The following is a 26,184-nucleotide window of genomic DNA, read 5'->3' as shown; positions in this document are numbered from 1 at the left end:
CTCATAGAAAGTTTTCGAAAAACTTCTTTAAAAAATTTCCAGCAGTTTGTTTTAAAAACAGTCGGTTTTAGTTCAGAAATATTTAAAAAATTTATATGTAACCGCTGCAACGGGAAACTTAGGATGCCGGAAAACCAGGACAACTTCTTTTACCACCACTTTGTTTCTATTCTGCAAACACATGACTCCAAATTTTGTCAACTCGCCGTTAAGTTTCCTGTTCAAGCAAATCTTAAAAATTTGTCTTCGAAAAAATTGACTGGATATTTCTCACATTTTAGGGTTCCAATTCAATCGAAATTGCTGCTGGTGTAACCAACCAGCTGGCTTCCCATTTAAAAAAATAGTTCGATTTTTGTATTGCGGTCTGCGTCCCTCTACTTCATTTCAGGATTCCTATAAATCCTGGCGCCAGTATCTATGATAAAAATTTTTATATTCCTCCCGCAATAGATTTAAACATCAGGTTTTTCCGAGAAAGCGAAAGTTATTGCTGAATTTTGTACAACCGGAGTGCAAGAAAGATATGAACAAAGTAATTAGAAGACTATTTCTATCATGGAAATTCCTTTCAACAAAGCAAACCGAGACGCAATGTTTCAATGTATTGGGTTGAACAAACTGATTGGTTCAACATTTTGTCTTCATAGGAAAATTTGGTTGGCACAGAGTTAAAGTACAATTCAGGGAGTCCTTCGGTAATCGCCCAGCATCATGGTAAGCATCCTCGGCTCAGAGATCTAATTGCTTTTCCAAGTTTTCAAGTATTGGCAGTTTTCCAAGTATTGGCAGTTTACTTTTTTAAGGTTTTATTTACTTTTAGTGACCAAACAAAAAGTTTTCAGGCTGAATTTTGGGTTGGTGAATAACTTCTTGATAACCCAGATAAATTTTTAGAATGTTATAGTTACAAATCTTTCAAAAAAAATTGAGCACGTTCTGTTATTTTACATTGATTTTCTGGGTTTGGATGAGTTTCTCTGCTCTGTTTGGCTCATGCTTGTCTTTTGGGTCCGGAAAGATGTCTGTGCTCTGTCCTTATTTTTTTTTTATTTCTGTATTAATTATCGATTCTCGTTAACTTAACAACCAGAGTATTTGTAATTCAATCGGGTTTAGTTTCCTAATATAGACAAACATTTTTAAAATGTCCAAGCATTTTTAGACAAGCTTTTAAAAATATTTTAAAGTATTTGAAAAAACTTAGCGATCGGAAATGTTTCGCCGACTCTTCCTTGGCATCCTTGTTTCTGTAATGAAAAAGTTCAAAGTCAATAAATTAAAGTTTTGCTATATGTTCCAAATTTTCTTCATTTTCGCAAAAAAAAACGGTGACTATCGAAATAGTTGTGGCTTTGTTATCCTTCCCGCCCTAAACACTGCAAAAACCGTAATTTTGAGACTCTCTTCAAATAGTATTACACTCCGTGTTGGCACGGCGGGGCAATTATCAAAATTTAATTTCCAGTTCATCTTTATTGACAAGAAACTAGTTTCATATATACCACCCTCAGTGTTTTCCCTCAGATTTTAGATTCTGTTATTAGTTATGGTCAGCGCAACAATTGACCAAATGATGTACCGATGTTACTATTGTTAATCTGCGAAGATGTAAATTTTTTTGTTTGAATGTTGTTTCAGACTGCTCAAGATGAAGCGGAAGAGGAGGACGATCAAGACAGATTTGTGAAACAGGCTCTCGTCGCCATCTTGAAGAACGCAAAAATGAGGATGAGCAGTAAGATTACATTTCACTTCATTCAAACATTTTCTTAAACTTTTTCTATTCAGTTTTAATGATTAGTATTAAAAATGATCAAGGATAAATTCTCCTGTTAAAACTTGTTCTGGCTTTCATTTTTCATTTTTTAAAAATTAAAATGACCTAGAACAGCGTATTGATTACTGCTCTGTCTTTTTAAATCCAGAGTTGTATTGGACCGCTAGTTTTTTTGCACACATATTTTTCGACTTTTTCACGTCAATGAGAGAACGAGGGAACAAAGAAGAGAAATTGGGGTTCGAGCAAATTTTCGGTTTTAGAATTTTTTGTCACGTGCGGCAAAGTGACTTCTGTTTTCATGTTTTCATGGCTGATTTTTTACGAATATCATTAAATATAGTGATTGTATTCTAGTGGTTTTTAGTTGCATTTTCTGAACTTTCAATGGGCAGCTAACAGTTTTTTATGACTGTTCAGTTCTCAAAAATTATCAGTTAAAATTTGTCTTTTACCCATGCTAGATGTTTGTTATTTCTGTTGTCTCATCTCTTGTTTTTATCTAATAGCAGGTCCATGACTTTGTTCATGTATTTGCCAGCTATCAGTGCCGAATACTAAATGAGAGAGTGAATATTTTCCAATTTTCTGTTAAGCGGGAAGTAAAGGTGTGAAAATTTTTTTAAAGCTAAGCATGCAATGAGTGACCTTTTGCATATGACTTTTTAAATTTGAATTTGTTATTTGTTTTATTAGTTTTTTCCGGGCGATTTGTGAAGATGTATTTGTTTTGTTGCATTTATTGCAAACAGAAATTTGATATTTTTCCATTTCCTTAGTTTTTTTTCCAAAATTTGAGATCTTTCTGAGCCTATAATGGTGTTCCTAATGTTGTGTCAGCACTTTTAGAGTCCTGATTACTGTAATTGCTATTGTAACGCTTTAAATATTGAATTTTCTACTTTTATAGGTTAATTTAATTCTGGCTAAATTTTCTTTTATTGTTGTTTGGGATTGATTTTTTCTCTGCATTGATGTGATCTACCAGTAGATGCAAAGTATTTGAAAGGCTGGGTTTTTCTTTGATGAAGACGACTTTGAGTCGTTTCCAAAGTTCTTCTGCTGTTTTTTCAACTTTGAAGCAGGAAATCAAAACCATGAAAAAAAGATTAGTTTAACCGCTGAAAAGATTTGAAGACTGAATCAAAAAGAGGGTGCTTTTGGTTTATACTGTTTGCTTTTTTGAGAGAAAGCAAGAAATTTAGTAGCGAAGATTTCTTTGTGGGCGAAGTTTTTCTTGACGTGCGGCTCGCAAACAGTTTTTTGAACTTATGCTGTTTGCTATGAAGGATTCAATGAGGTACATTGATAATATTAAGTATCTTTTGATAGCTGTTGGATTTTCGAGTTATGGACTAATTGGTTAGACGTCAGTTTTATTTGGTAACAAAAAATTTGAGGAAAACGTCAGCTTTGTCAACGGCCTGCAGTTTTAGGTAAAATTAAGGATTTGAAAAATAGGGAGATTTTGAGCTGATTTCAGCTCTAGCTTATTTTATTAGCCATTTAGTATTTTTACATGTTCACATGAGGCATTTCAAAGAAGGTTTTTAGTTTCAATTTGATGTTCGTCAGCCCAAATAGTTATTCGCAGGTATATTAACAAGTAATTGTACGGTTGGGAGTGTTTTTTTTAACTATTTTGGAGACTTCGAGATTCAATGTTAAGCTTTTTTTGTTATAGTACTGTTTTAGACATAGTAACGAAACGATATACTTTTAACATTTTTATGTTCGTCAAGTTTCCAGTGTTCCAGGATTTTTCGGTCGCAGCTATTGATTATAGGGGATTTATTCTCTTGATCTTTTGATTTGATTAGAATTAATAATAAGTTGTTTATATCAACAAAAAATTGTTAAATTATTTCAACTTTCAGTTTTTTAAAAATCTGTTTTTGATTTTTTTTCTAGTTCTTCCCGTCTAATTTGAGGATAGCTAATGGAGCCAACACATAATTTATACAGTTTCTTCTAAATCAAAAGTTTCAATCTCAGCAATTTATAAGATAAACTAAAATTTCTCTTCTTCGGTCTTTTTAATAGCCGCACAGTGATAGCTGCGACTATTATTGGCCTTCTCTTGGTTTTTTTGTCGTCAAGATTTTTATTACGACCATATGACGTCACAGCCATTTTTTGTTCATTCGTTCATGCAATTTCAACTGAATTGCGTGCGTGACGTCATTTTCCACTCTTATTGGAGCGAGTTTTTTTAATAGCCGCACAGCGATAGCTGGGGCTATTATTGGCCTTCTCTTGGTTTTTTTTTATTTCGTCGTCATGATTTTTGTTAAGACCATATGACGTCACAGCCACTTTTTATTCATTCGTTCATGCAATTTCAACTGAATTGCATGTGTGACGTCATTTTCCACTCTTATTGGAGCGAGTTTTTTTAATAGCCGCACAGCGATAGCTGGGGCTATTATTGGCCTTCTCTTGGTTTTTTTGTCGTCAAGATTTTTATTACGACCATATGACGTCACAGCCATTTTTTGTTCATTCGTTCATGCAATTTCAACTGAATTGCGTGCGTGACGTCATTTTCCACTCTTATTGGAGCGAGTTTTTTTAATAGCCGCACAGCGATAGCTGGGGCTATTATTGGCCTTCTCTTGGTTTTTTTTTATTTCGTCGTCATGATTTTTGTTACGACCATATGACGTCACAGCCACTTTTTATTCATTCGTTCATGCAATTTCAACTGAATTGCATGTGTGACGTCATTTTTTGCTCTTAGTGGAGCGAGTTTTTTTGTTCATGCGCGTGATTAAATTTTTGGTCACACTTGACTTACCTCACTCTCAAAAACGACTTCCTCAATTTGAAATTGATTTTTATTTACTTTAATTCAAAGAGATAAGGTCAAATGGCCGTGTGTCACTCTAAATGAATGTTATTTGAGATCAACTAATAGAGGCAGCAATAATTTATACAGATTTTTAATCAAAATATAACAGATCAGCCTTCAATGAAAAGATGAATTTTTTTGGTCTGTCTTTGTTTACTGTTTTTTTAGACTGCCGATCTACGAATCTATTGCGGCTATTTTCTGGCAATCTGCCAGCTATGTTTGTTCATTCGCGTGATTAAATTTTTGGTCACGCGTAACTTACCTCAATCTCAAAAATGACTTCCTCACTCTGAAATTGACTTTTTTAAATTTAATTCAAAGAGATAAGGTCAAGTGAGTGTATGTCACTCTAATTGAAGTTTATTTAAGAGCAGCTAATAGAAGCTGCATTAAGTTATACAGATTCATAATCAAATTGGAACATCTCACCATTTAGTGAAAAGTATATTTTTGTCTTTCTTTTACTATCTCTTTGAGATTGCAGATCTACGAAGCTATTGCGGCTAATTTTTCTCAATCTGCCAGCTATGTTTATATTTTGAAATTGCAGGTATACGAAGCTATGGCAATCTGCCAGCTATTTTCTTTCTTTGGCTACAATGTTCATTACCAGTTCCGTGGAGTGTTGCGAACAATGTTTGTTGTTTTGTCAATATATCGTCTTGAAAGATGATCGAATCTTGAATTATTTTCAGAGCTTAATCTATGCACTTAAAATAAATATTTCAACTATTTTGCCTCATCTTTCATCCCTGATAAAGTTTGCACATATTAAACCGTCCCTTAGTTGTTTTTTGTCCTGCAGTTGTTATGTGCATCGACATTCAAGTCTCTAATAGCCTGCATTTGGTAAGGGTAGATTGTGACGAGACCCCCTTGCACTTGAAATGTAGTTGTCACATGTCTTGTTGGGGTTTCCTCGTCGTTCATTTATTCCTCGGTTCCAGTTTCCAGCTCCACGCACATACCCCATACCCAATGTACATTTTTCTTCAGTTTGCCTCATTGAGACCTCACTGGGCTGCGCCGGTTGTAGATTTCTTCTGGACGATGACGGCGCTTCTTTTCTTTGGTCTTGTTTTGTACAGCTGGTGGTAGGCTGTGTTCTCGCTGTGAATGCACATGGGCTTTCAATCCCTTCACTGCTAATAATTTTTATCCGTTACGCACTGCATTGAGACCCTGTTCGGGCAGATATCTCCAAGACTTCCATTTTTGCACCGTATTACCGTATTGTCATCTAAGTTTCCCGCTAGGTTCCAAAGAAGTCAAACCCTACAACTAGCCGATGTCACGGAAGCCTCTGTTCCAATCAAACGTAATTTGTCTAGTCTAGGTTTTACTTCTGTTTTTGAAATGTCTTCTTTTACAATATGAAGTATTGTAAAAAGAAGTGATCACTTTTGACTTCTGAATTGATCCCTTTTCTGCCACGTTTTTTACCCCTTGAGCTCACAAAAGCCGATATTTCAGAATGGTGGCTTGTTTAACCAATTTAATATGTCAATATAACAGGCAACATCGTCAGTGTCGGTTTACACTCGATATCATGTAATAACGTCTAGTTTCGCCTGCAGACGATAGCTCCAAACTCAAGAAAAATTGTTTGTTCATTGCGCATGTAATTTTTCTAAATCAACACTTAAACAGAAAATTTTGATTGCGTTTGTTTTAAGCTTGTTGTTTCTCGTTCTTTTCTTTGGCTTATTTTTAAATTCCTAGGGAGGAGGAAAGATGAGGAATCTGATGACGAAGAAGGTGATGGAAGGGAAAAGGAGAATAAAGAGTTATCGGAAAGGGATGGAGTTCTGAAGCCGTACCAGTACAGTGCCAAAAATCCCAAACTGGATCTGGAACAATTGGACGTGGATGACACGAAGAAAGAACTGATAGGTCAAGAAATTTCTAAATTTAGAGAATCCTACAAGGTTAGTTAAACTTCCTGGTTTTCTTCTTTCAACTGTTCATCTCCTTACAGAACCCAAACCTGGCGTACGACCCCTTAGAATTATGTGTTTATAAATACTGGAGCCATCGAAGACTTAATCACCAGCTCAGCAGCCTGAAGTTGTGCTGCTTTCTAAAGATTTTTTGGGTTGGGATTTAGACATGTAATTAAGTTTAGCCTGCGGGCCGGCAGCAGGTATCTGCCTTTCTACATGTATTGCATGTATCATAACTTAATCGGCAAGAGAAAGGGAGAAAGAAGGATCGACAAGTGTGGGCGATGGCTGTGTAAGTGAGAATTATTCGTGGGCGTTGTGGGTTGTGGTTGTGGATTTGTGGAATGTGTTATTATGACAGATTCTGAAGATATCTTTGTGGAGCACCAGTACAATGCTTCCGCAAAATTGTGGCCTTTGGGCCCGTGAGTATTGTCTCAAATGAGAGGAGATCAATAAAAATCAAAATAATGCTTTAACATTGTCAAATGTTTAGCCACGATAGAGGAATAGGGAACTTATCAACTTATTGAGTTTTTTTTTCGTCGAGCAGAAGCATTTTTGGTGTGCTGTTTTTTGTATTTCCCTATCAAGTTTTAAATAGATTATTTTTTATGTCAATAAATCGTAACTCTGAAACTTGAACTTGTCTTATCCGTTTCGCAGCTATCATAAGTTTGCCATAATGACAAATTTTCATCTGTGCACAATTGGGATAATTGCCTATAAAAACTGTTAAATTGTGAACTTGTATAACCATTGATTTTTATTAATTGCTCTCGTAGAGAAGTAATTATTGTAAGCGTGTGTCTTTTTTATGCAAAATTTTTGCTTGACCGTTTTGACTTTTCGAGTAACTTTTACTCCCTTGGCTTTTTGCGTTTCGCGTGATCTAAAATTCTCTCTCAATCACAATTTCAAGCAGTTGAACTCAATTGGCTGCAATTTAATACTAAAAGTAATATGAAAAGTGCCGAAATTGGTGCCATTTTCACTTTAAATCTTAATAGTGGTATATGTGAACCTCTAATGTCGTTATTTGAAGCCTACTATTGAAATTCTTAGTCCCATTTAGGATCCTCCCGCCCGATTGAAGCAGGCTGCAATTGATTACAGCTCCCACTAGTCGTTCGAGAGCAATTCTTCCGACGTTTAGTGGGTTATGTTTGAAAGTTGAGTCAAAAGTACGCAAAAATTGGTTTCATTTTTCATTTCAAATCTTGGTATTGGTCTATAATAAGCTATATATTTGGACAATATATCCAATAACAATATAGCCAATGCCATAATACCCAATGTGCCAAAATACTCATTGCCAAAATACGCAATGCCAGATTAACCAATGACAAAACACCCAATTCAATTATCCTCATTGCCAAACTACCCTATTTATAATTTAATAGTTATAAGCTTGAAATTAGCGTACAATCCCACAATTAAGGTAACAGTCTATAATTAAGTACAAACTAGCCAATCAGACGCATTTTAAGTAAACAAGACGCAAAATTATCACGAAAATTAAATTGTCCGACATATTTCCATGCGTTTCTACTCGTTACATTCAAAAAATAGACGCTAAATATGGGCGAAATTAATTGCGTTACGTAATTGCAGAACCGATTAGCTTTAATTTTTGATAGAGATGGGTTTCAAAAGAGAAAACGAGCATAGTCTTGAAATTTTTCCCGGACAAGTACAAGCAGAACAGATTCTAGGTCAAATAAAAGAAACCGCAAGAACGGAAGAGAATCCAGTCAGATCTACAAAAATTAGGATCATAAACCGCGCAGAAGCATCTGTAAACCTAGAAGTGCCGCCAATTACAGACAGACATTTCGCAGTGCCCGCCAAGTTTAAAGAAATCTCCCTTTACGGGCACGGATATGATAACGAGAGAATGATGATTTTTGGAATACAAGAACCAACAATTCGCTTCGGCTCAGTGATTAACCTTTCAGAATGTCTCCCATTTAAATGTACCTGTCTTACAAATGTCATGTTCAGATTGGAGGATTTTAACCACCTTGTATTTATGCTCTACTGAGCAAGAAAAGAGAGAACTAGTTTGGGATTGTTTTGTTGGCTTGCGTGCACTTACTGATAGTTTCCCCTGAGAAAATTGTCCTAGATTTCGAAAAGGCTGCAATAAATATCTTCTCAGAACAATATCCGTCAAGTGATAAAAGGCTGCTATTTTCATTTTTGTCTGTTTTACGACAACAAATATACAGCCGAAGGCTTAGCAAGAATCAGAAATGCAATTGAAGGCTCGCTTTAGGGCGTTACGTCCCTTTTTCAAGGCGAGCATGCTTGCCTTCTGACTTTGCAAGAGAAGATGTCACTCGATGTCAAAGTTCAACATAAACAAAGCTTTAAGCGGAAAGGAGAACAAGAGCCGAAAGAAATAGTTTTGTGTGAAGTCAAATCATTGCAAAAAATTTTTCAAATGATTTATTATATTTACGTTCCTTTGCTTATTATACACATTCCTGAGCTTCTATAGTTGTTATATGTGCGTTTTGTGGTGTTATTGAATAATTTTTTGTGAAAAAGCGTTACTCAAAAACTAGAAAAGCCAGAGAGCTGATAATTTGACATTGGATTTTCTCTGTGGTATTCTTGATTCCCCTCCCCACCCGCTGCCATCAGTATCCATAGCTGGTATTGGCAGGTTTTCCCATTTTCATCCAAGTTTTTTGTTTCTGTTTCCGATCGTATTGTCAAGTCAACTTTCAATTTTTTGAGCAGTTTTTAATCACCGGAATTCAAACTTTCTTCGTATTTTTCGTTGCTGTCATTAACCGCTCAGCCAATTGCGCTTGGAACGTTCTTTAATGTTTTGCGTTATCTTTCATGTGTTCTTCACACAAATTTGACCTGAAGGTGGTTTGACCTCAAAGGCGCTTAAACCTAAAAGGCTGTTTGATTCAAAAGCGGCATTTGATTTGTCGAACTTTTCTGCTCTCTGTAAGTTTTTCTGTGCAAGCTCTCTAACAGTTAACGTCCTTTCGTCTTGCTTTGTCCTTTATTTGTACAGTTAGGATTTGCCATTTCGCATTTGTACTTTGCGCATTCTTTATCAAAGTTACCATTAAAGTGATGATTCATTACTATTATTAAAATTAGCTATATTGGAATTGTATTTTTGCAGTGGGTGGAATGGCATTGGGTACATTGTCATGTACCCAATAAGTTTTATTACCATAATTTTTAAATCTATTAGTACATTTATACCCCTTATCGACTCACGTAGAGATTTGATCCAGGCTTGTTGTTTGAGAGCAGGCTGATCATGTTCAGTCGGTTATGCTTAAACTTGAAGATGCCAAAAACTGTTGAAAATTTTGAAAGGAAAACATAGTTGCCCTGGTTTTGTTCAATTTTGAGTGATGTATAATTCAGAACTTTCTTGGCAATGACGTTGTTGCCCTGCGCCGTTAGAATTCGATTTTCATGGTGTTTGTTGAAACTGGACATACGATCTAAAACAAAGCAAATCAACTGTATGCTTGGATGATGAGCGAATATTTTATTAGGCTTTTTGGTATCAAACTTTTATAGAGGCTTCAAAATTGACGCTAAATTGTGAAATCAGGTGCTTCCGGAAGTCTTAGGTTTTCTTAAATTTCAAGTAAGTGAAAGAAAGTGAAGAAGGAGGTGTCATTAAATAACATTTAATTTAAATACTTGTGCACAAAATACACTCTTACTCTGAACTTGATGGGACAAGTTGAATCCGACTGTTTAATTTGATTTTTTTTAAAAAAAGTTCGCGATTTCAAGCACTAGTTTTGCCATTTGTTATTATTTCACCGAGCGGTGTTTTGAGAACTTTTTTGTTCATTATTGAAACAACGTTCAAATTAGTTTCACCATTACCTAAATTGTTTTAAGGTTCTTCCTAATCAATTTTTGTGTTTCAATTCAAATTAATACAGCTGTATTGTGAATTTTTTTCATTAATGCAAATTTTCACAATTAGTGGGTGTTATTGTTAAAATGAAGCTTTTTCGAACTTATTCCTTGTTGATTTTGTAATGATACTCCAATCTCCCAAACTAACTGTTTAAAATAGTTGAAAGTCGTCACTCTAAAACGGTGGCAATGGAAATCACTCCATTTCGGATAGAATCTATAAAGGGCAATATACTTTTAAGGCATCAACGATAAATGTCAGGCATGCTTCAGCTGGGTTTCGCTTATTTTCAAGTCTGCTCGTACAATGATCAGTTTCTGTATACAAAACTTATAATTCAATTGATTATAAGTTCTGAAAACGAGGCATTGAGTTTGAATCATAATGCAAAAAAATAATCGTGATAATTCAGCCCAGAGCGAAAGATTCTGTCTTGGTTAGATCTCCAAAGAGAAGCAGATATCTAAAAATGAAAAAATTTATACTCCCTATAACACAAATCAAATAAACAGGAACTTAGAAAATTCAGCATTCACACATTTTGTTTGAGAGTTCACATGTTTTAGTAAAAATAAGTTGCTTTCAATTATTTAAAGTTTTGGATCTTTTCTGCTAGCGCCCCCCCCCCCCTCCAGCCTTATATAGCCGTTAAATTTGCACCCCCCAAAATCTAAGTTTTTGCGAATTGTAAGAGCGATATTTGCATTTCATTGAATCAAGAGTGAATGGGTAGATTGAGGGCAGTTTTAGAATAGTTTCCTTAAGAAGTTTTAAAAAAATCAAGCCCTTATTGTAGCCGATAACACCAAAAATGATCTAATACAGAAATTTTTATTGATGCTTGCGTTATATGCAACAAATTTTGGTTGAATACGTAATACTTTCAAACCATTGCTGTGCTAGCTTTTAGTAAATGCATATTGCTCATATATGTTCACGTATAAGATTACTTAGTTTTAACAATATGTTTACACATTTATAAATGGGGGTGCCTAACTAAGCGGGGGGGGGGGGGGGGGCGCTAGCAGAAAAGATTCAAAGTTTTTTGGACCATCAATTATAACAAGAGTGGCTAATGTACTTAGAAAAGGCTAGTTTGGTTGCATTGATAAGTCAATAATTAACGCAAACAAAAATTGGAATGAATGCAAAGTGTTGATCAATTTTTGCACAGTTTTTAAGAAACTTTTTTCTTCACTTGATGATTCGTTCTGTGGTTCCTGAAAATAGTGGAAACTTCATTGGCATGACGAAAGTACCAAATCCAGTTCATCTGACATTTTGTGGACTGTGCATACTTTCTAGGAAAACAACCACTAAGGAAAAATTCAACTCACCTTTCTCTCTTCGGTGTTGAACAAGTTGTGGAATTGGCTACAAAATGGGCGCAATTGAGAGAGACAACTTCTTCAACCAATGACTGGGCGAGAACACCAAATCGATCACCGCAAAGTTCTTATTCTACTCAATTCACCAATCAACCTCTTAGCCAATTTATTTTCAAAATCATTATACTATATGTACATGTAACGTTTTGTGTGAATCAGTTTTGGCCCCAGAGTTTCTCTTTTAAAATGAGGACCCCTCCTTTGAATTTTAAACCTATCGGTCATTGAATATAAGTGGAAACCGAGCAGTTATCTGTTCTGTCATTTTTTTTGTTCGCGTTTTAAAGGATGGGGTTGTTTGGAAGGTGCAGGGTTCTCTGGTTCTGAGTTAGTGATTCTGTGAGGATGTTTAGGATGACAATGGACCTGACAAGGAGGAGATTGAGAAAGAGGTGAAAAAGCGCATGAAGGAGAAGAAGAAAGCAGAAGAGGGTAGTGATAAGGAAAGTGAATCGGAAAGTACAACTGACAAGAAAAAGAGCTCCAAGCCCAAGAGGTCACGTGAGAGAGAAGACAAAGAGCACAAGAAAAGGTTCAGTTGCGTGTTTGGTCTTTCAATGATACCATTAGTGTCTGTAATTTGCTCTCTTAACTGTTGCTTTGAGGTTAACGAACTCATGGTGTTTTTTTTAATAGCCGCGAAGCGATAGCGGCTATTATTGGGGACATCGTGGTTTTTTACAATTCAAAGAATTTGAATTGTATTGGGGCGCTGTCTTTTTTTTAAGATCTGTTCACACATTTTCATGATTTTTGAAGTCAAATTGGAGTGGTGTTTTTGGTCACGCCGAAACAGGAAATGGAGCGAAAAAGCGAGTGGCTTTGCGGCGTGAATTTTTTTCGCTCTAATTTTAAAATAGAGTGAGAAAACGGTGTTTGAACAAAAATTCGGTTTCTTGGTAGTGGTTTTTTGTTCACATGCGGCAATTTCACTCTGATTTTTACTGTTTTTTGGATTTTTCGGATAGGTTTTTTCTAAATGGTTTTCCCAATCCATTCACAGCTCATTCTAGGCCTAGTTTTTTTTTTTGAAATAAATTTTCATTTCTCGCTAGTGGTTTTTTTTGTTCACATGCGGCATTTTGACATTGATTTTTTGTTTATTTCTTAATTTTTTGTTCTGATTTTTTTCAAAATTGGTTTTCTCAATTCACTCATAGTCCATTCTAGGTCTAGTTTTTCTGTTTAGTCAATGAAAATTCTTTGAATTGTAGGTCAGGACTTGTCCTGCTATGTTTTTTTAATTCGTCGTCTCCATCGATGATTCTTACGACCTGACTTCTTGGAATTGACTTCAGTGACTTCTATTGCTTTGCAGTTAAAATTTGTGTACGTGACGTCGTTTCTGCTTTTAGGTCAATTGCGTTACTTGCCTCACTCAAAAAAATGACTTCTGAACTCACTTATGGAACTTTAATTTTTTATGAAGATTTACTAGTTAATAGTGTGCATCTAAGTAGTGCCAATATTATATGCCCTAATTTGTGATTATTAGTCTTGAGTTTTTGATTTCGAATATCAATTTTGAAATAGCTCTTTAAGGGCGTTTTCCTTATAGAACGTATGTGTCAAAAATTGACAGTCCGAAGCTAACACGAAAAGTCTAGTGGTCTATTGAAGGACTGGTGGTCGTTCTGTCTATCTTATTTCTTTAGGTGTTTCAATTCATGGAGGGCCACGAGCGTCTGTCGCGGCTATTTTCCGGCAATCTGCCGGCTATGTTTTTCTTTTCCTTTCGATCTATTCTAAAAATAATGTTAGGCTGGTTTTCAATCGAAGTGGGACAAAATATTGCGTTAGGGTGTTCAAGTAGTGAAGAAAATAGTTAATATCGCTAATTTTTAGTAGCCAGTGAATAGCCTTAATACTTACAGGTCACGTGAGAGATCTTCGAAGCGTTCCAGTCCAAGTAGACGCAGAAGAGTCTCATCGCCTTCTCCGGCACGTGAGCGAGCCAGACGTCGAAGAGAAGAGGAGAGACGGGAGAGAGATAGAGAAAGGGAGAGGGAGCGAGAACGCGAACGAGAGCGGGAGAGAGATGCAGAGAGTAGACGAGAGAGAAGGAGGTCAAGGTCACGATCCAGAAGGTAACATCTTGACCTCTATTCGGCGGATTTTAAAATATATTTCAAACCATTGTACATGGGGGGACTGCTCCAATTTTTACCAGAAAATATTTGAATCATCAATAGGGAGCACTTTCTAAATAAATGAGAATTTCGAACCCAATTTTATGGTCAATTGGCGCTATATAACGCGTGTGTTTGGTGTGTCTTCAGATCAGGAGGTGGTGGTGCCTCGCACGAAGAGGAAGAAGAGCGTCGAGAACAAGAGAAGTTAGAGAAGCAGCTGAGGGAGAAAGAAGCCGCCTACCAGGAGAGACTGAAGAGTTGGGAAACAAGAGAGAAAAAGAAGATCAGAGAGGCAGAAAAGGAACGGGAGAAAGAACGAGACAAACTCAAAGAACAGGTCAGCGTCACTTTCTTCTATGATTAGCATGTCTGCGAATGCCAAGCCGCCGGCTGTATATAGTCTATGTAAAAGAAAGTGTTTTCGTTTATTCATAGTGTACGTTTCACTCTAGGCAGCTCCTGGGATGTCATCGGCTTTGAGCATCGTTGATTAACACAAGCTGTAATGTTTAGATCAAAGAAGCGAAGAGACTCAAGGAATTTTTGGAGGAGTACGAGGACCAAAGGGACGATCCTAGATTCTACGTGTGAGTCACTGCTGCTTTGTTATTAATTACCGCCCTCATTTTCTTAGCCGGCTATTATAGCAGGCCTATTTCTTACGACGGGAAGAGTAGAGGCGTGTCTTATAGCTGCGAAGCTGTAAGCTGATCGTAGCTATTTTGCGGTGTTCCTGGTTAATAGCCGCAAAGCGGTAACTGGGGCGCTTATCGGCCTTCTCTTGGTTTTTTACAATCGAAGAATTTGAATTGTATTGGGGCGCTGTCTGTTTTTAAGATATGTTTACACATTTTCATGATTTTTGAAGTCAAATTGGAATAATTTGTTCACGCCGAAACAGGAAGTGGAGCAAAAAAGCAAGTGATTTTGCGGCGAAAAATTTTTTCGCTCTAATTTTAAAGAGAGTAGATGGTGTTTGAACAAAAATTTGCTTTATCGCTAGCTGTTTTTTTGTTCACATCGGAATTTTGACATTTTTTTGATATGTTTTTTTTTCTAAATAGTTGTCGCGATCAATTCATAGTCCATTCTAGGTCCATTCTTGTTTTTTTGCTTAGTCAGTGAAACTTCTTTGAATTGTGTCGGACTTGGCCGGCTATTTTTTAATCAAGATTTTTGTTACTGTCATATGACGTCACAGTTACTTCAAATCTGCTTTTTGTGCATTCTTTCATGCAATTTCAACTGAATTGCGGTCGTGACATGGGTAGAACTATCTAACTAAAAACAGTTGTTAAAAGTTTTTTGGTGACCGTCAATGTGTTCTACCAAAAGTTGACCTTTATTTTTGAACCAGTCTTTTCTGCAATCAAGCTATATAGAAATATATTAGATTTTAAATGACTTGTTTTTGATTTTTTCACCTGAGAAATTTTAAATTTCTTATTATTTCGGATCAAATTTCCAAGTCATTAATTGAATTGCGTTTGTTGTAGATTAAACTTTTTCAGGAGTTCTGCAGAACGCAGTTTTTTTTTATCTCAATTTAGTTCGATTTTGTCAGTATCCCATGCTCTATGCTTTGTCCCATCCTTGGTAGTGTTGCTTTTCAATCTTTTATGATAATAGCTAGATTGCGCTCCGTTTTGTGTTTTCAGTAGGCTAGTTAACTTCAATTCCCTTATAAAATTTTTTGCTGGGTTACTTTTGTTTGGAGAAGTTTCGAAGTGTTTCCGGAATTCTCCCGGTTGTTTTTATTATTGTGTCAAGAATTTTGTTACCACCTCATGACGTCGCGATCACTTGAATTCTGCTTTTGTTTATTAATAGCCGCTGTCAGCCTCTCAACGGATATTATTTAGGCGTTCTCCTGTTTCAATTCGCTTTACCCTTTGATCACGTTTTTTGTTTTACATAAATCACTATTTTCACGATTGACTTCTGACTTACCTCACTCACTGTTTTAACTGAGTATATTTTAAATTCTTTCAGGCATTGAATTACGCAATGTAGTGAATATTGTCGAAAGAAACGGGATAAACCGAAATCAAATGAAACGGGATAAACCGATAAAGCCCGCTCATTAATTCAGAGCATTAGGTTATCAAAGTTATTAGCAATTGATAGCTGACAATAGCATTAAGTTTAATAGCTTTCAGTTTAGAAGCTGAATTAAGTTTAGTTTTAGAATCTAACTGAAACTGCACGCCAAATTGTAACACTTTTTGACCTTGAAAAAAAGCAAAAAAATTATGTCAAATTTTATCTTTTTTGTTTCAATCCCGATCTGCATCAAGCGCGTCAACGGCGGCTGTTTTCCGGCAATTTGTCGGCTATGTTTCATTCATGCAATTTTGAATGAATTGCTTGCGTGACGTCATTTTCCATTCCTAGAGGAGCGAGGTTTTTGTTCATTTGCGTGATCACTTACATCACTCTCAAAAATGATTTTGCTCACTTTTAAAATGAATTTTTTGAAGGTTATTTTAGAGCAGCTAATGGAAGCAGCAATAAGTATACAGGTTATCAATTAAAACTAAGGTGCTCAACATCTCAGCAGTGAATCAAAACTAGAGAAGTTTATCTTATTTGTCTGTAATCTTTTTAAGGCTGTAGATCTACAAAGCTATCGCAGCTATTTTTGGCAATCTGTCACCTGTGTTGCAACATTTTGTATGAATTCGTTGTCTTCTCGAGGCTACTTTCATTGTTGGTCATTGAAACTCAAAATGCTTTTAAAGAGCAATTGCTGAGCAAGTCACTCAGAAGTGAACAGAATAATTATCGAAGAAAGTCAAAATAGAACTTTCTTTTTAATAGCCGCGAAGCGATAGCGGCTATTATTGGGGACATGGTGGTTTTTTTTAATTCGTCGTCTCCATCGATGATTCTTACGACCTGACTTCTTGGAATTGACTTCTTGGAATTGACTTCAGTGACTTCTATTGCTTTGCATTTAAAATTTGTGTACGTGACGTCGTTTCTGCTTTTAGGTCAATTGCGTGACTTACCTCACTAAAAAAAGACTTCTGAACTCACTTAAGGAACTTTAATTTTTTATGAAGATTTACTAGTTAATAGTGTGCATCTAAGTAGTGCCAATCTTATATGCCCTAATTTGTGATTATTAGTCTTGAGTTTTTTTTATTTCGAATATCAATTTTGAAATAGCTCTTTAAGGTCTTTTTCCTTAGAGAACGCATGTGTCAAAAAATTGACAGTCCGAAGCTAACCCGAAAAGTCTAGTGGTCTATTGAAGGACTGGTGGTCGATCTGTCTATCTTATTTCTTTAGGTGTTTCAATTCATGGAAGGCCACGAGCGTCTATCGCGGCTATTTTCCGGCAATCTGCCGGCTATGTTTCTAGTTACCTGGTCTAATGTTTTTAATGCTATTAATACTAGTCCCTTTATCGTCTCTTTAGGCAAACGAGTATTCCTAACTACAAGATCCAATCAAATTAGCTCGCGCTTCAAAAATGTTCGTAGAGCAATCAATGTTTTTCATTTTCTGTTCTTCCAATCCCAATGGGGGTTATGGGTTATGGCGGACGTTTTTCGGCAATGGGTCGCGGATTTTTCAAATTTCCATGTGTAAAATTTTTCACCTTTTACGGCTCTGGTTTCATAATTATCTTTAGAGTATTTGGTGCTTGCAGCAATTATATGGGCCCTGTTGGTATTTTTTACTTTTGACGTTTTTGTTATAGTGATGCTTCAGTATTTTCTTTGTTGAGTCAACTTGGTCCATGACTGCAAACTCGGGCCCTCTGACCGCGCGTTCGTCAGTTTCGTCAAACAACCGTTTCCCCTAAATACCGTTAACCCGCCCCTACCTGTACTTAGAAATCTTCTGCCTCATAACCAGTATTAAAATGTGAGCTAAATTGTGTCTTCATTTTCAGAAACTTTCTACAGTAGAATAGTATTCTAAGGTAATTTTTCCGTGCATTGTTGTTCTCAAAGAACAGAATTTGTTGCAATTAGTTTAGTGTTGTCGGATTTTTATGCAATTTGTGCTACCGATTTTTGGGATCTCTTTTGTTTCACCCCAATGTTTTTATGCTCGCAGTTACAAATTATGTGTTGTTATATAGAATGTTAATATGTAACGAACTAGTACGTGCGCCTGGGAGTCGTGAATTATATGTCCTTTAAGGCGGGGCAAGCAGAATACATCTAATTTTTCTTTTGAGCGTTTTTGTTTAACTGAATTCCAAATAATTTTCCGATGTGACTCCTTGATTTTCGCGTGTTAATTTGCTCTCATTAAGAATTTAAAGCGGCTTAACTTAGTTGGTGACCGTCGTTTACTGCTGAAAAGTGCTCTGAAATTGATTGGTTGCACTCGAACGAAGTTTAAAGCAATTACTCTGAACGTATGCCTTTTATTTAAAATTTTTGTTTGACCGTTTTTAACTAGACTTTTTAGCTGGAATATTATTCTGCTCGATTGTGCAATTTAACTTGACTTCGCATCTTCAAAAATGGCATAAATTGGTAAACGCCTGCGGGCATCAAGTCTCAGAGTAGCCCTGACAGAGCTTTAATAGGCTAGGCGTACGGTTCAGCAAAGCTTCTGAAGAACGACAGAAAGCAGATTTTAATGATTTATCGCGTGATGTTCGTGGACTCGATTCTACCCTCCTTTTTGATTTTTGTTGGTTCCTAAGATAAAACAAATGAAAAACAACTTGTTTGAGTTGTTTCTGATATTAATAGCCGCCTCAGCTTCTCAGCTGGCTATTATAGCGCTCCTTTTTTATTACAATTCAAAGAATTTGAATTGTATTGGGGCTCTGTCTTTTTTTTAAGATCTGTTCTTAATTTTCATGATTTTTGAAGTCAAATTGGAGTAGTGATTTTGGGCACGCCGAAACAGTAAATGGAGCGAAAAAGCGAGTGGTTTTGTGGCGTGAATTTTTTTCGCTCTAATTTTAAAGTAGAGTGAGAACGGTGGTTGAACAAAATTTCGCTTTCTCGCTAGTGGTTTTTTGTTCACATGCGGCCATTTCACTTTGGTTCGAATTTTTTGGATCGGATGTTTTTCTAAATGGTTTTCCCAATCCATTCTTAGTTCATTCGAGGCCTAGTTTTTTGTTAGAATCAACTTTTTACTTCTCGCTAGTGGTTTTTTGTTCTCGCTAGCGGCATTTTGACATTGATTTTCTTGTTTTTTTTTTGTTTTTTTTATCTGATTTTTTTTAGAAATGGTTTTCCCAATTGGCTCATAGTCCGTTCTAGGTCCAGTTTTTTGTTTAGTCAATTAAAATTCTTTGAATTGTACGTCAGGACTTGTACTGCTATGTTTTTTTTTACTTCGTACTAAAATTTTTTCGCTTTACCTTTGTTCATAGCTTGTTCTCAACATTTTGCGTGAAATCGTTTGACTTCTCTATGCTAATTTCACTTTTCTCTCATTCTGCTAAAAATTGTTTTTAGATAGCAGTTGCTCGGCAAACCAAATGAACAGAGTCAGTATCAAAATGCGAAATCAGAAATGGAAACGGGATAAACCCATAAAGCCCAATTTTAGATGCCCGTTACTCGAACTTTGTTCTTAGTTACCATCTCTAATGCTTATTGGTATTGATAATAGCCCCTGTGTCGTCTAACTACGAAACAGGAGTATGGTCAGCTCCAAAATGACATCAAAATATTTCGCACTTCAAAATTGTTTGTACAAAAATAATTTTTTTCGTTAATTTTTCCTCTTTCAATCCCAATCTTGGTTATAAGAATCGACGGTGGGTATTTTCCGGCAATCTGCCGGGTATGGTTTTACTGGTTATTGTTTCTAATGGCCGCCGTCAGCCTCTCAAAGGCTATTGTTTAGGCGCTCTCCTTTTTGACTACTCAAAAAGGAGTTTTGGCATTCTACAGTTTTCTTTTTTATTGGCTGAACCAGGTTTGTTCATGACTTGAACCGTGACTTATTTGTTTTCGAACGTCGACTTCTGTTTTAGAATGTTGACTTCTGTTTTCTAACATTGGATTTTAGCAGCAGTAGATTAGGCTCCAATATATAGTAGTTAGGAACTGCTGGTAATATTCAAGGTCAAAAGGTCATCGAGAAATTTGCCTCCCTATAGCAGTCCCTCCTCCCTACAGAACCTCAAACTACAGAACCCCCTCCAACGTACCTGTTCCCTACCTAACTAACCTCTATACCCCACCTACGTGCCCCCACTAATCTCTTGATGCCCACCACTTGGCCCTAACCTGGTTTTAGTTGTCCTTCAAGCGGTTAGAGCGCTGAACCTAATGTAAGGCTTAAATTAAAGGTGAAAGATCATTTTTGTAGTTTTTGAGCCCACAATGGCGCAAACTAACCTTATTTATCATGTCTCGTGAAACTGCAAACTAAATTAGAAAAGTTTTGAGACTTAGAAAAAATAGGCTTCCATCAATTTTTTCTTAACGTTTTAATCCCAACCTCTGTCAGTGGGGTCAGCGGCGGCTGTTTTTTTGGCAGTTTTCCCTTTGATTTTTAAAAAAATTTATTATTCGTCTCGAAAAACGGGATAAACTGATTGAGACGTTTTTCAAAGAGGTGATCGTTGACTGAACTCAGTCAGTAGAACATGAAGTGTCCGCATGTTTTGCACATTTTCGCCCTCCTATCGTGTTATTCAATTATCATAATTATCAGGCATAGAAGGTCTGAGCATTTCGTCTAGAATATTGAATTTAATAAAAACGTTAATGCATATGCTTTTTCAAATTAATGTGATTAGGTCTAACGCCCTGAATCGTCGGCTGAGAGACAGAGAGAAGGAGAAAGAAATTGACGAGAAAGATAGACTTAAAGAGAAGGATGAGCTAGACGAAATATTGCAGCGACTGAGAGCCGAGAACAATCCAGATCCAGAGGGAGAGGTTGCTAAAATCGTCAAAGAGTTTGAGGAAAATATGAACAAACCTTTGAAAGAGCGTGAACGACAGTTGAAGGAAAGGAAGAAAAAGAAGGGAGCGATTGAGTCCTCTAATCCGTTCAAGGCTATGAGTAAGAAGATCGAATCTGGGCAAATTTTGTCTCCCAGTAAAAAGATGCAACACCCTGCTATGTCGGATATGACAGGTCAGTTGAAAGTATATCGGCTACTTTAAATCGCGCCTTAAGTCTTATTGATCTGCTTTTCAATTCTATACATTAGAATATTACTCGGCTTATATAATGAACAGGCAAGCAATTATTACTTTTGCCTATTTTGTTGAGAATTTCGAACAATTATTAAACGCTGTGTCCAATAATGAAAAGAATGGAACTTTTAATCGACGTCGCTTTTAAATAAATAAATACCTGTTCGGAGTGGAAGCATATTTTCAAGCTTGAAATAACGTGGCTAAGCCATAGGCTTGACTCAACTTAGGTTGTCATCACATGTTCAAATGTACTGCAGGTGCCCATGGACCAGATGGTATGCCTGAAATGGACGGGGATTCCTACAATGGGGAAGAGGAAGAGGGACCGGGCACTGAGAGCAATGCGCCTAGTGTGAGCGGAGGAGGCACTGACAACAATGAACACGAGGCATCAGTGGATGAAGAAGCGATTGAGAAGCAGAAACTGGCTGCCATGATGAAAAACACTGCTGCTAGTGCACACAATGGATGGGTAAGTATTTGCTACATTGGCAACTTCTCTTTTTTTGGTTGATATGGAAAAATGAAATATTGTAGGTGTAAAAATTTGATATAACTAATTTTACCATCCCCGTACAATTAATCTGTGGGCACTATATAGAATTCAAAGTCTCTTTACTTCAGAGCGTCTTTTTGACTCAAATCAGAATTTTTTTGTCTCGCACTCCGAGCTTGGAAAACTCTGTGGAATTTCGAATAAGTTTGCTTGAAAAGCAACATAAGTTTGCTTAAAGAAATAGCGAAAACCTTTGTTGTTTAATATGTTTGAGTCTTGGGTTTTAAGCGTGCAAGTAAAATATCAAGATTTCAAGTACGATGTCAACTATTTTAACTCGCCTTCCAACGAGTTTTTTTTTAAAAATTTACGGCAGTCTTGTTGTTTCGTTTTACTAAATATGAGTAACAATAATACTTTGCTGAGATATATTTCCAACATAAACACGACGTCCCGTTCTAGTCGGTACGTAGCACAGAATGTTCCCACTTACCTCTCAAGATCACAAAAAGAACATTAAATTCTGTCAGAGAAATGTTTGGGAGTATCCGAAAGCAATGGGTTGGGGAAAATTAGACAGACTAACCTTAAAATATAGTAGTAGTAGTGAAAGACTTGAATTACCTTTAACAGGATGTACAGTAAAACAAATAATACAATAATCAGGTGCTGTACACAAAATTTAAAAAAGCTACAATTAACTGTAAAAGTTACAGCTGTAAGAGTTAAGCTATACAAAAGTTACATCTACATTTTAGATACCAAGTGCACGTTACATTAATGTCATTTAGATGGCGTTAAGTCGATCAACAGGTTGTGAATTGTGGTTTGTCGGGAAAATTTTGACTTGAAGAAATATACTGATGTTCAGGAGAACGACAGCGTCGTTTACTAGTCTCTCAACACGGAAGAAAAAAGATTTTTCGGTGAATCGTTTTCTCGATCTCGTTAGGACTAGGCGTTCCAGATTCTGCGCTCTTAAGTTAACGGATTTTTTTAATTTGAAGTAATCATCGAAACTAATGCAGTTCTTTTCATTCATTATTGTCAGAAAAAACCGAAGATCAAGTTCAATGAGTTGATAACTGATCGGCAACGAATGAGACTTCTGTAATAATTTTTCATGGTTATCACAACCGAAACACCAAAGAAGTCCATGATAATTCAAATTCTCAAGCTTCTGAAGTTCACAGATATGAGGATACCAAGCAGGGTTACCGTACAATAACACAGAGGTAACACATGTTTTGTATAGATTGAACTTAACTCCAGAGGAAAGGTTTGAAGGAACACTATGCTTCAAATAACTAAGAGCTCTACGAGCTTTGACAAATTTGATCTTTAAATGAGCTCCCCACTTGAGTGAACTAGATACTTCAACACCCAGGTCGCTGACTGGCTCGAGCCAAGATAGTTCGTCGCTTTGAGAGAAAGTGAATTAAAACAGGATCATAATCTAAGAGCACAAAGATCGTGTTGAACAGATTGTTCGCACGAATCCCTTTGGCATCATCGGCAAATCAGTACATTTTTGAACACTCAGGAACTTCATGCATGTCGTCAATGTAAGTCAGGAAAAGAATAGGTCCCAAAACACTGCCTTGCGGCACACCTCTAGAGACAGGTAAGAAATCCGACAGAAAATTACCGATTTTACCTATTTCAAGATAAGAGGAAATAAGGACCACAAAATTCTTGTCAAAACCAAAAATTGTCAGCTTCACGAGAAGATAGGGGTGATCGACTGAATCAAACGCTTTACAGAAGTCGAGATAAACGACAATTTGCTGTACATTTTCATCAAAGTTTAGATATACAATTCATGCAAAAATTGAGTTATCAAGCCACGTCTCAGTATCATTTGAGTATCATTTGTTGAGTTAGCAAGCCACGTCTCAAAGCAAATAAGCGTAGAACAAATAGACAAATGGTTTCAAAATGACCAAGAGCTTGACAGGATGCTTTGAACATTCAGGAGAAGAATGGAAGAGTTATCTATAAAATTTAGGCAATTCTCGCGCACGCGACCCCATCGAATTTCGTAAGCCGATCCAAGATTTTCGCCCCTTTTTCGTTTTTCTAATCGAAGGTTCAATTGTTGAATGCGTTCAGCTCTCGTAAGGCCGGGAGAGATTTATACATTAGACAAATTTGGACCATCACGCAGCTTTCCAGATTTGCGCAGAAACTCTTTTCGTTTCAGCTGTTCCTCAAATTTCAGGAGAAGCTGACAACCTGTAGAAGTATTTAATGTTCCTATTCGTTTGCACTCAACGTCATTGACGCTGATTGTAATATTGAGTTTCTTAGCAAACTCTTGAGCAAGAGCAGCTTCAGATTTAGAGGGAGATTGCTGGGTTCCTTTGACTACCAAATTCAGTTTTTTGGCGTCCTTACCTGTCTGTTCCCGTTGGACTTCGGCAAAAAGTGTTGCACGTGTCCGCTGTTCATTTTTAATTGAGTTCGTTACAGCCGCAGAATAGTTTCTCTCGATCTTGATTTTGTCATTTGCAGCGCAAAATCCGCAGAGAAAATTTTGAGAAAAAGCATAGCTTGACGGAACACAAATTTTAGTTTGAACCGGACAACTTTCGGTCAGGCAGGTTATCCATTTCTCAATTATCTCAATATTGCCTGAATTTTCCGCTTTCTTAGCTTCTCGACACATAGCTTAAAAACATAATAAAACAGGCTGCCATTGCTACCAGCGGCACCACGTTTAAGCAAAAAGTGACGACCTCATCACTGCTACCAGCGGCACAAAAACAAATAAAAACAAAAAAGAAAGAATGAAATCACTGCTACCAGTGATTCTCAACGCAAACTGGAAATATGTCCGAGATAATCAGCTGCTAGGAAGATGTTGCAAGTTCACCGGTCTGCTGGTAGTCGTATATTGAATAAAAATATTTTCCGCCAGAATCTAAAATCCCCGGTAAATGGGGCTATTCAATCAAAATCCGACCTCTTATCTCCAAGCAATAAACTCAGAGCAGAGCGGAAACGAAATTAAATGGCCTTCTGTGTGCAATTGCAGACTAATTAATTAGTTCATCACAACAAATACAATCCCCAACACCACATTTTTAAAACTTTTTTTTCAATTTGGTCTCTACTCAAGGTTTGTCACCTTTCATTTAGGTAGTCTTTTCTAGAAAACTAGGTGTGGGCTTTTTGAGTTAATTGTATCGGTAATCGTAATTTTGACATTATTCTTTGAAGTGAACCTTTTTCAAGTTTTTCGAAAAAAAAAACGTCAATTTTGTTGTATCTTAGCATTATAGACCAATTAATTTTTAAAAACTTCCAGATGGGTTACCTTAGCAGATAAATATAACAAACATAATTTATTTTAAAGTGTTAAAAACCGCAATTTGCAGCAAATAAGTCATTTTTCTAAATTTTTAAGATTTCTAACAGTCTTAGCAGTCTGCCTCAATTTGACTCTAACATTGGTTTCCGGTAAAGTTTACGTTTTGGCACTTTCACTCTTTGGTATATTTTAAGAAATGGAAAGTTTCAATAATTTGAAGAGAAATGATCTTCTATGACAATAAAGATTTTAAAATAAAAACTTTTCCATTTTTACTTTTCAATAATGAATTTTGTTCATCTGTTGTTCGGTTAATGAAAGCGTTTTTTTTTCGTCTCTGTGGTTTTGAAATTGCTGAAATGGTGACTTCCTGTGAAACAAAGATTTTTTCCTCAAAACAACACTCGAATATAGAAAAGAAAATGTTTGTGCTTCGGTTTTACATTTTCAAAGTAGATTTTTGCTATTATAATAACTTGGCGCCTTCTGTTTTTCCGACTTAGAAGAACATTGCTTCATTCGCTAGTTTTTAATCGGCAAAAAACATCAATGGTAAATACAATTTTTAAAAACAAAATTTGGTTTTAAGAAAAACAAAATATTTTTTTTCGAAATTTTAAAATTTAATTAGGCGGTTTTAGTGATGTTGACCAAGTTAGTACTGGATTCCAAGCCGGTACAAGAGGTACAAGCGGTATCTGAGGCATAATGTAATGTTGCTTCTGCATGGATGTTCATTTGTTTTAGAATGCACATGCAGACAACAGTGAGAGCAATGGAAGTCACCAACACGTGTTTGAAAAGAAAATGACGATTGAATTTGGCAAGAAATCCATATCCTCCTCTGCTGTCAATCAGGACAAACTCCGTTAGTATGGCAATTACGTATGCATGTCCAGCTTGAACGAAAGAAATGGGAATATGTTAAGCGCCTACTGTAGTTGAAGGACAAGCAATTCACAGCATGAATTTTTTCCTATTGCCCCTTTTTACCCCTCTTAGGCATTTTGTTAAAGCAGCGGGACGATGGTTGAAAAAGCTAATTTAACGGAAGGCAAATAATGCTGTTGTAGTTTGAGACACCAATGAAATGAGCGAAAATTAAGTAGAAGTAAAAAATTACGTTCTATAGAGTGGGCATGGGGGTTTGATGGCTGAAAATTTTGTGCTTCGCTGTTTTCATCAGATCAATTATGGGATTATTTTCTTATTAGCTG

The 26,184-nt window shown here is 36.4% G+C and overlaps 1 protein-coding gene across 1 annotated transcript in view; it reads left to right on the top strand.

Annotated features, from left to right (window-relative positions):
* Nucleotides 1–26,184, top strand: part of LOC142340818 (RNA-binding protein 25-like) — a 259,293-nt gene that overhangs the window by 230,641 nt on the left and 2,468 nt on the right. Inside the window, exons 5-13 of the mRNA XM_075391552.1 lie at nucleotides 1,642–1,738; nucleotides 6,357–6,562; nucleotides 12,235–12,413; nucleotides 13,756–13,968; nucleotides 14,161–14,350; nucleotides 14,527–14,600; nucleotides 20,750–21,093; nucleotides 21,416–21,630; nucleotides 25,715–25,835. Of these exons, the coding sequence (XP_075247667.1) occupies nucleotides 1,642–1,738; nucleotides 6,357–6,562; nucleotides 12,235–12,413; nucleotides 13,756–13,968; nucleotides 14,161–14,350; nucleotides 14,527–14,600; nucleotides 20,750–21,093; nucleotides 21,416–21,630; nucleotides 25,715–25,835 (1,639 nt within the window). The remainder of the gene's footprint in view (nucleotides 1–1,641; nucleotides 1,739–6,356; nucleotides 6,563–12,234; nucleotides 12,414–13,755; nucleotides 13,969–14,160; nucleotides 14,351–14,526; nucleotides 14,601–20,749; nucleotides 21,094–21,415; nucleotides 21,631–25,714; nucleotides 25,836–26,184) is intronic.

The sequence above is a fragment of the Convolutriloba macropyga genome, chromosome 1, assembly GCF_964194025.1.
Source record: "Convolutriloba macropyga chromosome 1, txConMacr16.3, whole genome shotgun sequence".
Classification (NCBI taxonomy): Eukaryota; Metazoa; Xenacoelomorpha; order Acoela; family Convolutidae; genus Convolutriloba; species Convolutriloba macropyga.
The sequence above is the reverse complement of the archived record's forward strand: the minus strand, read 5'-3'. Positions and strand labels throughout refer to the sequence as shown.